Below are 12,055 nucleotides of genomic sequence, written 5' to 3' on the forward strand. Positions count from 1 at the left end.
ATCTGGGCCTGAGAATAGCGGGGGTGCCGGAGAATCGCCATTTTGGGTGTCTCCGGCGATTCTGCAGCCTGCGGCCCGCGGAACTCGACGGAGCCATTCCCGCTGCTTGGGAGAATCGCGGGAGGGCGTCGGACCGGCGTCCTGGGAAATTTTGGCGGCCCAGGCGATTCTCCCAACCGGCGCGGGTGTGGAGAATCTCGCCCCAGTTCTTTGAGGAGCTTGACTGTTATAAGCAGAATCCACAAGACAAGGCATTCTTACCTGCTGGAGGATTTCAACACAAGAGTGGGCGGCACGGTGACACAGTGGTTAGTACTGCTGCCTCACAGCACCAGGGACCCGAGGTTGATTCAGGCCTTGGGTGACTGTGCGTGGAATTTTCATGTTCTCCTAGTCTCTGTGTGGGTTTTCTCCGGGTGCCCCAGTTTCCTCCCACAGTCCAAATGCTGGGCAGGTTAGGTGGTTTGGCCATGCTAAATTGTCCTTTAGTGTCCAAAGATGTGCAGGTTACATGGATTGGCCATGATCCAGGTGCGGGGTTACGAGGACAGGGCAGGGTTGGGGCTACTTAGAGTGCTCTTTTGTAGGGTCAGTGCACATTCAATGGACCAAATGGCCTCCTTCTGCACCTTAGGGATTCTATGAATCATGAGGCATGACCCCCCCCAGTATCAGAGATCATGGGCGAAATTCTCCCCCAACGGCGCAATGTCCGCCGACTGGCGCAAAAAACGGCGCCAATCAGACGGGCATCGCGCCGGCCCAAAGGTGCGGAATGCTCCGCATCTTTGGGGGCCGAGCCCCAACATTGAGGGGCTAGGCCAGTGCCGGAGGGATTTCCGCCCCGCCAGCTGGCGGAAACGGCGTTTGTTGCCCCGCCAGCTGGCGGAAATGGTGTTTGGTGCCCCGCCAGCTGGCACGGAAATGCGGCGCATGCGCGGGAGCGTCAGCGGCCGCCGACAGTTTCCCGCGCATGCGCAGTGGGGAGAGTCTCTTCCGCCTCCGCCATGGTGGAGGCCGTGGCGGAGGCGGAAGGGAAAGAGTGCCCCCCACGGCACAGGCCCGCCCGCGGATCGGTGGGCCCCGATCGCGGGCCAGGCCACCATGGGGGCACCCCCCGGGGTCAGATCGCCCCGCGCCCCCCCCAGGACCCCGGAGCCCGCCCACGCCGCCTGGTCCCGCCGGTAAATACCAGCTTTGATTTACGCCGGCGGGACAGGCAATTTCTGGGCGGGACTTCGGCCCATTCGGGCCGGAGAATTGAGCGGGGGGTCCCGCCAACCGGCGCGGCCCGATTCCCGCCCCCGCCCAATCTCCGGTACCGGAGACTTCGGCGGGGGCGGGATTCACGGCGGCCAACGGCCATTCTCCGACCCGGCGGGGGGTCGGAGAATGACGCCCCAGATGAGAAAAGATAAATGGGAACGGACATAATTTAGCTTTGCTGCCACCAACACTTTGTGTAACCAACACTTGATTTCAGAACAAGCCATGTCACAAGGTGTCCTGGAGACATCCAAGATCAGGGCATTAGCACCAGCTGGATCTGATCATCACCCGACATGGCTCACTGAACAATATTCACAATACATGCAGCTACCACATCGCTGTCTGTGATGCAGATCACTCTCTGATGTGCTCCAAGGTGAAGATGCAATCCTTGAAGTATTTTCATTCAAAGTAGATATGCTCTCAACGTATCAACATCTGTCATACTTCTTATGCAGATAAAACAACCAGTTCCCTGACTTAACAAGTAAGCGCTCTCCGCTATTCCCACAGAGTGCAGAAATGAAATGGAACATACTTCGAGACACCATCTACATACAGCTTTCCCAACAAGTGGGAAGCAAGAGCGGAAAAATGCTGACTGGTTCAATGCTAACATCATTGAGATGGAACAAGTCATTGAAACCAAGTGGCTCACTTTCATTAATCACAGGAGATCAGAGAAAGAAACTTCAAGTGGCCGTTTTGCTTTCGGCGTTAAGTGGAACAGATTGCTAGGCAGTGCTGCAATGACTACTGATTCCAACTTCGCCACATTGTCCAGATATCTATCGACACAGAAAATGTCAGGGGCATGTGTGAAGTCATCAAAAAGGCAACATTTCAATCAATAATGAAAATGCTAGGGTGCACGGAGCCGCAGTGGTTAGCACTGCTGCCTCACGGCGCTGAGGACCCGGGTATGATCCCGGCCCCGGGTAACTGTCCGTGTTTGCACATTCTCCTCCTTTTCTGCCTGGATCTCACCCCCACATCCCAAAGATGTGCCTGGTAGGTGGATTGATCACGCTAAATTGCCCTTTGATTGGGGAACTAAAAGAATTGAGTACTTCAATTTACTTTTAAAAATTAAAGGAAATTGCAGGGAAGGTCATCACTGACTGCAATTAACAGTTGGAGAGATGGATGGAACACTACCTTGAATTGTGTTCTGGTAAGAGTACTGTTAACCAAGGAAGCCTGCCAGTTGTGGCACAGCTGGACAGTGAACTCACAGTGCAGGAACTCTGCAAAGCTTGCCATGGGCGAAGCTCCAGTTGGTGATGCTATACTATAAAAGCAAATTACTGCGGATGCTGGAATCTGAAATCAAAGAAAAAATGCTGGAAAATCTCAGCAGGTCTGGCAGCATCTGGAGGGAGCGAAAAGAGCTAACGTTTCTAGTCCAGGTGATCCTTTGTCAAAGCTAAAAGACAAGGTTGATGTTATAGTGCCTCAGCTCAACAAGCACTGGACACTCCTGCAGAATCTGCACAATCTTCTCCATCTTGGCTGTAGGGAGAAGGCAGTGCCCCAAGATGTGCATGATGCAAAAATAATGGGCGGGATTCTCCGAAATGGAGGCAGAGTGTCCGCGCCGTCGTGAACGCCGTCGTATTTCACGACGGCGCAAAACGAGCGCAGGCACTACCGATTCTGGCCCCCACAGGGAGCCAGCACGGCGCTGGAGCGGTTCACACTGCTCCAGTCTCCCTTCCTGGTGGCAACTGGGCGCCGAGCCAACCCGCGCATGCGCAGTGGCGCCGCGCCAACCCTCGCATGTGCGGGGGACTTCCTCAACGCGTCGGCCCTGACGCAACATGGCGCGGGGGTTATGGGCCCGCTGCATTACAAAATAGGGCCGGAGCTGGAGAGGCCAGCCTGCCGATTGTTGGGCCCCGATCGTGGGCCAGACCCCATCGGTAGCCCCTCCCGCCCCCCCCGGTGAAGGAGCCCCCCCCCCTCACAGGCCCCCCCCCCCGACCCTGCGTGCAGAGTTCCAACCGGCTGCGAGCAGGTGTGGACGGCACCAGTGGGACTCTGCCGTTTCCGCACGGCCGCTCGGCCCATCAAGGCCGGAGAATCGGCGGCCCGGCAGCGGACAGCGGCTCGCGACTGGCACCGCGCCAAATGCGTCGGCGCAAATTCTCCGCTCCTCAGAGAATCGCGTGCCGGCGTCGGGGCGGCGTGGCGCGGTTGCGGCAATTCTTGGGCCTGGCGCGGGGCTCGGAGAATCCCGCCCAATGACCCTATACACGGACAAGATTGACCGTTGCAATCACAGAACTATTGAGGCAGCAGCTGCTGAGCATCATGGGAAAGGTATTGCCCTAGTCAGTTTGCAAATCCTGGCTGAATGTATCTATCCCGAATCCCAATGAGGTTTCAAACTGCAGCTGTAAGAGAATTGTCCTGAACAAAGGAGACCACTATATATTGCCTTCATCGATTCTATCAAGGCATTCAACCTTATGAGCAGAGACTATTTAGGCTGCTGGAGAAAATTGGTTGCCTGCTCAATATGATCTCCTCTTTCCATGACAAGATGAGTATGGTCAATTACAACATGAACCTCGGAACCCTTTTGAGATCTACATCAACATACTTATTGCTAAACCAACAACGTCTACACTGCCTTGGCCACATTCATCAGATGGATGAAAACCCTATACCCAAAGACCATTGTAATGCTGAATTGGCCACTGGGTCACCATTTCCTGGATGTCAATGCCTCCACTACAAGGACACCTGCAAGTGAGATATGAAGATGGTGGACATCAACACTGACAACTGGGAGATAGTCTTGGGGGCTGACAGTTGGGTAGGGCATTGGAAGAGTCAAGCAGAAACAAAATGCTCAGCTGGCCATGAAGAGCGCCCAGAGAAAACAGAAGTTAGCAAATCCTACACCTGCTCTGCCCATTGTCTTCCTCTATAGTAAATGTATAGAGTGCCATGATAAAATGGGGCTCCTGAGCCACACAAGGCAACGTTTAGCAAAGAGTTGACCACCAAGACGAAAACCATCATCTCATGAGACAGAAGGCTGCCATTCTAGGCCAGTGCAAATAGCTTCCTAAAGTAAGATGCCCAATATGACACATAAGCTTCTAGCTGTTGTCGAACCAATCTTTTAAAAACAAAGGTTTGTCTTAACCATGTGTGTCTGTATATGCATGCATGTAGTCATGTGTGGGGAGAGGTGTAATGCATATGTCTGAACCCTTACTCCTTTTGAAATTTCATTTAGTAGATATGTTCTCTCCTTATTCTTCCTTTCAAAATGCATCAACTCATATCTCCAAATTAAGTTTCATGCAACATTTATCTGTCCAATCTTCTAGCCTATCTGCACTCCTCAAGCTGCTTAATGTCTTCCTTAATGAACTATGTTCCCTAATTTGCAAGTTTTAAAATTGTGAATATATTATATCCCCACAAACTCATACACATCGTGTGTATGGTTGTTAACAGCGTGTATGGCATTCAGGTGAAATGGAATTAGACGGCAAGGGATACTTACACCAGTGACGTAGATACATTTCAGGCACTTGTAATGTTCAGTTCTTATTTTTATATATGATGTGGAGATGCCAGCGTTGGACTGGGGTGAGCACAGTAAGAAGTCTTACAACACCAGGTTAAAGTCCAACAGGTTTGTTTTGAATCACTGCCCCTTCCTCAGGTGAATTCACCTGTTGCTGTGCTCCGAAAGCTAGTGATTCGAAACAAACCTGCTGGACTTTAACCTGGTGTTGTAAGACTTCTTACTATTTTTATATACATAGACACACACACAGGGCACACAAAATGGGCAGTGTGTTTTAATACTTTCCAAGGTCACAACTGCTCAGGCAGTTTCATGTCTTAAGAAACTGATGTTCATTTATGATTTCCCAATCTATGTATTAGCCATTGTCAATAAGAAGAGCTTTTCAAAAACACTTGCTCAGCAGCAGGTTAGTTCCAGTTATAATCTACTTGACAACTCAATACTAATGAGTAATGTGGCACAGGTGGTATTCACGAAGACGTTTATACAAAATGAAAGCTCATTATCGGCCTAAACCAAGAAACAAAACAGACATTAATGTATCGGAATCAATTTACCTACCTGTTCATGGATGTCAACCACCACAGCATTCTGCTGTGGAGGGTGTGCGGCAGGGTGGAGCATGCGTGGAGATACATTCGGAGGGTGAAAAGCTCTGGGCTCCTCTGCAGCTGGTTGTTGTCCATAAGGATGATGGTGGTAGTTTTCATCTTGGCTCACAGAACTATGTCTGGTCAGTCTTTCTCGTCTGCCTCGTTGACGCCTAACAGGAGGACTGTGCAAAAGCAGAATAGAACGCTTAACAGTACAAATATTTGCAGTGCTGTTGAACAATATCTGATTGCTTGACTTAGATTAGCTAGATAATAGGTTTGAACTTGTGATTTATCATATATTGCATGATCTTACATAAACAAATTACAAATTTGATAATGTAATTTGATTCATATTTTCAAACTTTCTAACATAAATAAAATCAATGACAGGTAAAGTATCTTACACAGGTTTTGCATATGTTTCAATTTCAAAAACATTTCAGGAAAATTAGTCTTACAAAATCAATAAATGGTTACTAGGAACAAAGGAAGAAGAGTAGGCCACTCGGCCCTCGAGCTTACTCCACCATTCAACTATATCATGGGCAGCACGGTAGCACAGTGGTTAGTACTGTGGTTTCACAGCGCCAGGGTCCCGGTTTCCTCCCACTTGCTGTTAGATAATTTGGACATTCTGAATTCTCCCTCTGTGTACCCGAATAGGCGCCGGAATGTGGCGACTTGGGGCTTTTCACAGTAACTTCATTGCAATGTAAGCCTACCTGTGACAATAAAGATTGTAAAAAAATATATATCATGGTTGATCTTCCACCTCATTGTCATTTTCCTGCACTAGCCCTATGTCCCTAGATAGCTTTAATATCTAGAAATCTATTGATCCCATGCAGTGTACTCAGCATCAAAGCTGAAATGTCAGCTTTTGCTTGTTTTAGAAAACGTTGACGGAAGCAAAACCAGTGTTTCACCACTTTATTTTTTTACTCTACTTCTTTTACTGCTACAATTAGCAAAGACAGTAATTTGCATCCCCCAAGAGTACCAAAATGTGTTATTTTTATCTTGTTGCTAAAACAAGGTTTATATTTTTAGCTGAAACAGCATCTGCTTCGTCATATGATTTGCCCTGTAAAGAATGTTTAGCTCTTGAAATAATACTCCTAGCTTTGTTCATTGCATGAAACAAACCACATGAGGAAAGTTACAACTTCAACTAAAAATGTACACTGCATTGTGAAAGAATAACAGCTTCACTCCACACGTTTACTGACTTTGAACAAGAGCCAGAATTTATCTTTGCTCTCTGAAATGCACTTCCACATAAACCTAATAGAGCTGATCTCTGCTTCCTTGCAATATCCAAAACATTAGCTGCATAAATTCCTCTTTGCCTCAATTAATATGTTTGCCAGTATGTTAGCATTAGGTTCCTCTTCATGCTCAGTTGTGACAAAGTGGCTAATATTCATGAAGCAGTGCTCTAAGAAAAGCACTTAGTGGAATTTTAGGTTTTAAACAACTGTGTACACCGAATACCATTTGCTCCCACTTCTAGTTCCAAAGAATCCTGTCAACATTCGGAAACGTTTTCTTTAAATCCCTTGAGTATAGAAAGCTTTTTCTTCTTTCTACATAATAGAACTGACATTCTACTCATCTTTGAAGATGAACAGTACCAATTAGAATTAGTTAAATGTATTGAAGCAACATTTTTCATTGATGGTATTCTTTGGACTCAACATCGTGATACCATTTTCTTTAAATTACACCACAGGGTTCAAATGTCAACTTTGGTTTGAAACGTTCCAAACAGGTGTAATTCCAGTAAGTGCATTATATTGAGGAGCCAATACATAGGACCATAGAATCTCTACAGGGCCATTCAGCCCATCAAGTCTGCACCAACCCTCCAAAAGAGCACTCTACCCAGGCCCACTCCCCCACCCTATTCCCATAACCCTGTAACCCCATCTAACCTTTGAACACTTTGGGGCGATTTATCATGGCCAATCCACCTAACCTGCATATCTTTGGACTATGGGAGGAAACCGGAGCAAACCCCCACCCCCCCCGGCCAAGGAGAAAACCTACGCAGACATGGGGAGGATGTGCAAACTCCGCACAGTCACCCGGGTCCCTGGATCCATGAGGCAGCAGTGCTAACCACTGTGCCACCGCTCTGCAGTTACAGCTTAAACAAACAATTATGAAATTGCAAAACACGGGACTTCTGGTGACGGGGATGTGCTGAGCGGATGCGGGGAAGGGGCTCTCCTCCTAGGAAATTCAACTTAGGCACTTTTAACAGAATGTAGCTCTCCAGAACCGAACAAAAAAGCATCCCCTCATCAACCTACAAATGAAGATATAAAATATAAAGCGAAAGACGGAACAACAGCTGCACCAGAGGCCGCAACAGGAGCCTGGAAGAACCCACGAGGCGAAGAAGCCCCAGTCGCATCGGAAGGAGAGGGGCCAACAAGCCGCGCAAGGAACTCCCCCTCGCTGGACAGCAGCTGGAGGAGGTTCCTCACCAGAGAGCTAAAGGAGCTCAAAGAGGACATAAGACTGGAATCCAAGCGGCAGTCAAGATGGCGATCACGGAAGCATTGGCCGCCATGCAGGTGGCCCTTGACAAAGTGGATCGGCAACTAAAGGCCCAAGGGTGCCCAATCAAGGAGCTGGAAAAGGCTTTCACAGATCAGAGCAACCGGATCGTCGTCTTCGAGGCAGAAATAACAAGGTTGGTGGCGGCCCAGGTGAATCTTATGGGGAAGGTGGAAGACCAAGAGCACTGGTCGAGACACCAAAACTGGAGGGGACCGAAGGCAGGAACACCACGGACTACATAGCCCAGATGCAGGGAGACCTGGTGGGAAGGGACAGCTTCCCCAACCCGCCAGAGATAGACAGGGCATACAGATCGCTCCAGCCAAAACCCAGGGCCAGTAACAGCCGAGGGAAATAATTGCGAAGATGCACCGGTACCAAGGCCGAGAGAGAATCCTGTAATAGGCCAGGTAGACGAGAACCTGCAACTAGAAAGGACACCAGATACAAATCTACCAGGACATTGGGGCAGACCTAGCCAAGCACCGGGACAAATTCAGCAGACTAAAGGCGGCTCTGGTAAAAATTGGGGTGAAGTTTGGGATGCTCTACCCAGCCAAGCTATGGGTAACTTTCCAGGACAGGAAGCACTATTTTACGGCCCCTGCAGACGCGGATGGGTTCGTCCCAAAAAATGGGCTGGGAAGGCAGCAGCAGGAACAGAGGTGAAACTATCACCATGAGAGACTAAGAGGCTGAAAGAAAATTTGGGTGGGACTATCCGCATCATTCTGAAACCAAAAACTAAGGCACAGAAAGGAAGGGGATAGGGCAGGAAGAATGGAGAAAGAGGAAGAGGGGAAAGGGAAAAAAAGCAGCGGGCAAAGGAGAGGCTCAGGCCGACCCCGGGAGAGGGGGCCACCACACTAATGGGAAAGCTAGCGGCAGGAGGTACGGGGGGGGGGGGGGGGGGGGGGGGGGGTGCGCTGTATCTCCCTTGATGGAGAGAGCATCTAGTGACAGGGGGAAGGGTTAACATCACAAGAGGAGGGATAGGCAGAAGGGTGGGGGTGGGAGGAAGGTGCAGAACCATAGGGGGACCAATGGGACGGGGTGGCGGGGAAGACAGGACTCTAGACTGGCTACAACAGGCCACGCATTGCAACAGGGAACAACGTGGCACCACAAGCAGCCGCTTTGGAGGGTCTACAAACCAAAGGAAACCTCGGAGTACAGGGCTTCATCCACATGGCGCAGACTCAGTTGGCGGCCATGTTGGGTGGCCCCTGGACAAAGGGAACCCCCAGAGCGCAGGGACCCGTCCTCATGAGGGGGGGACAAAAAAAAACCCATCAGAATAGTTACCCCCAGCGCCAGGGGACTTAACGACCCGGAGAAAAGATCCAGAGTCCTCGCCCACCTGAAAATTATGAAAGCCGACATAATCTTCCTCCAAGAGACACACCTGAGGAAGAAAGACCAACTGTGTTGGTTGGGGCAGACGTACCATCCTTGCTATGGGATGAGTGCTAGAGGGGTGGCCATACTGTTTAACAAAAGGACAGTGTTTACGGTCACGAAGATCGTTACGGACCCAGGGGGGGCGGCACATCATGCTCAGCAGGGTCCTGGAAGGGGCACCTTGTTCAGGTGTATGCTCCGAACTGGGATGACGGAGTTTATAAAGAAGACCATGGATGAAAGCCCCAACATAGATACCCACCGACTAATCATCAGAGGGGACTTTTAACCTCGTATAGGACCCATGGAGAGACAGATCGAACCCCAAAACATGGAAGACCTCTAACATGGCGAAAGAACTCAGCACATTTATGGAGTAGGTCGGGGCAGTGGACCCAAGGAGGTTCACACACCCAGGGGAGAAGGAGTTCTCCTTCTTCTCTCAAGTACATAAGGTATGTACATGCAGAGACTTCTTTGTGGGGCAGTAAACGGTGCTTCCAGGGATAGTAAGAGCGGAAGACTCCGCGATTATGGGGCGAGATTCTCCGACCCCCCGCCGGGTCGGAGAATCGCCGGGGGCTGGCGTGAATCCCGCCCCCGCCGGTTGCCGAATTCTCCACCACCGGATATTCGGCGGGGGCGGGAATCGCGCCGCGCTGGTTGGCGGGCCCCCCTCCCCGCGATTCTCCGGCCCGGATGGGCCGAAGTCCCACCGCTAAAATGCCTGTCCCGCCGGCGTAGATTAAACCACCTACCTTACCGGCGGGACAAGGCGGCGCAGGCGGGCTCCGGGGTCCTGGGGCGATCTGGCACCGGGGGGTGCCCCCACGGTGGCCTGGCCCGCGATCGGGGCCCACCGATCCGCGGGCGGGCCTGTGCCGTGGGGCACTCTTTCCCTTCCGCCTTCGCCACGGTCTCCACCATGGCGGAGGCGGAAGAGACTCCCTCCACTGCGCATGAATGCCGTCAGCTGCCGCTGACGCTCCCGCGCATGCGCCGCCCGGAGATGTCATTTCCGCGCCAGCTGGCGGGGCACCAAAGGCCTTTTCCGCCAGCTGGCGGGGCGGAAATTCGTCCAGCGCGGGCCTATCCCCTTAAGGTTGGGGCTCGGCCCCCAAAGATGCGGAGCATTCCGCACCTTTGGGGCGGCGCGATGCCCGACTGATTTGCGCCGTTTTGGGCGCCAGTCGGCAGACATCGCGCCGTTTCCGGAGAATTTTGCCCATGATCTCTGACCATGCTCCACGCTACATGGGCGTGAGGTTGGAGACAGGCCGTGCTCAGCTACCCCCATGGAGGTTGGACACGGCCCTCCTTGCCGACAAGCTTTTCTGCGAGAAAATATCACAAGCCATAGATGGGTATATTACCAATAACCAGAATGGGAGGTCTCATCCTCACGTTCTGGGAGGCGCTGAAGGCTGTGAACAGGGGCATAATTAATGGCTATTAAGCAAGTGGAGACAGGGAACAGAGGGCGGCTAGGCAGCAGCCAGTCGACTCCATACTGGAGATTGACCGACGATACTCTGTAGAGTATCAGGCGGAAAGGAAAAAGCTGCAAACGGACTTTGACCTGCTCTCAACAAGGAAAGCAGTGCAGCAACTCTATGACATGGGAGATCTTCTATGAACACGGAGACATAACCAGCCACTAGTTGGCTCACCAGCTGAGAAAACAGTACACCTTTGAGCCCCCATGGGGGACTTGAGGATGAGGCAGTTCCTCGACGGACCGTAGACTTTCAGGCGGAAAGGAAAAAGCTGCAAACGGACTTTGACCTGCTCTCCACAAGGAAAGCAGTGTACAGAACTGAGTGCCAGAGGTGGTCTTTGACAAGGGTAGAGCTCCAACGTTGATCATCAGGCGCTTGATGAACGTGATAATGACCCCATCCATGGAGAGAACACCAGAGGTGATTATCTCCCTGGATGCAGAAGGCCTTCGACAGAGTCGAGTGCAAGTACCTCATAGAGGTATTGGAGCAGTTTGGGCTTGGAGCAGGGTGCAGAGCATGCGTGAAACTTCTGTACAGCGCTCCCATGGTAAGCATGTTGACTAATACCACCAGCTCTAAATACTGGCTGCATAGGGGCACAAGTTAGGGATGCCCACTGACTCCACTGCTATTCGCCCTGGCAATCGAGCCACTAGCGATCGCACTCAGAATGGTGAAAAGTTAGAAGGGGATCGGAGGGGGGAAGAGAGAGGACAGAGTTTCACTTTATGCGGATGACCTGCTCCTCTAGGTCACAGACCCCCAAAGCGGCATGGAAGGGACCATGGCATTCCTGAAAGAGTTTGGAGCCTTCTCGGGCTACAAACTCAACCTGAGCAAAAGTGGAATCTTCCCAGTGAACCCACAAGCCCAAAACAAATTCTGCTACATAGAACATTACAGCGCAGTACAGGCCCTTCGGCCCTCGATGTTGCGCAGACTTGTGAAACCACTCTAAAGCCCATCTACACTGTTCCCTTATCGTCCATATGTCTATCCAATGACCATTTGAATACCCTTAGTGTTGGCGAGTCCACTACTGTTGCAGGCACCTGGGGATCCAAATCATTCAAATTTATCTTTGTTCTTTGCGACAGGTTTAGATAAAGGATCTGGATCGGTGCCGGCTGAGAGGGCTGAAGGGCCTGTTCCTGTGCTGTAATTTT

At 51.0% G+C, this 12,055-nt stretch overlaps 1 protein-coding gene across 3 annotated transcripts in view; it reads right to left on the minus strand.

Moving 5' to 3' along the window:
• The window catches only part of LOC140429678 (E3 ubiquitin-protein ligase RNF38), a 310,735-nt gene that overhangs the window by 74,413 nt on the left and 224,267 nt on the right, over positions 1–12,055 (minus strand). For all 3 annotated transcript variants that reach the window (XM_072516977.1, XM_072516975.1, XM_072516976.1), the window contains exon 4: positions 5,384–5,597. In XM_072516977.1, the coding sequence (XP_072373078.1) occupies positions 5,384–5,597 (214 nt within the window). The remainder of the gene's footprint in view (positions 1–5,383; positions 5,598–12,055) is intronic.

The sequence above is a fragment of the Scyliorhinus torazame genome, chromosome 9 (assembly GCF_047496885.1).
Source record: "Scyliorhinus torazame isolate Kashiwa2021f chromosome 9, sScyTor2.1, whole genome shotgun sequence".
NCBI classification, from domain to species: Eukaryota; Metazoa; Chordata; class Chondrichthyes; order Carcharhiniformes; family Scyliorhinidae; genus Scyliorhinus; species Scyliorhinus torazame.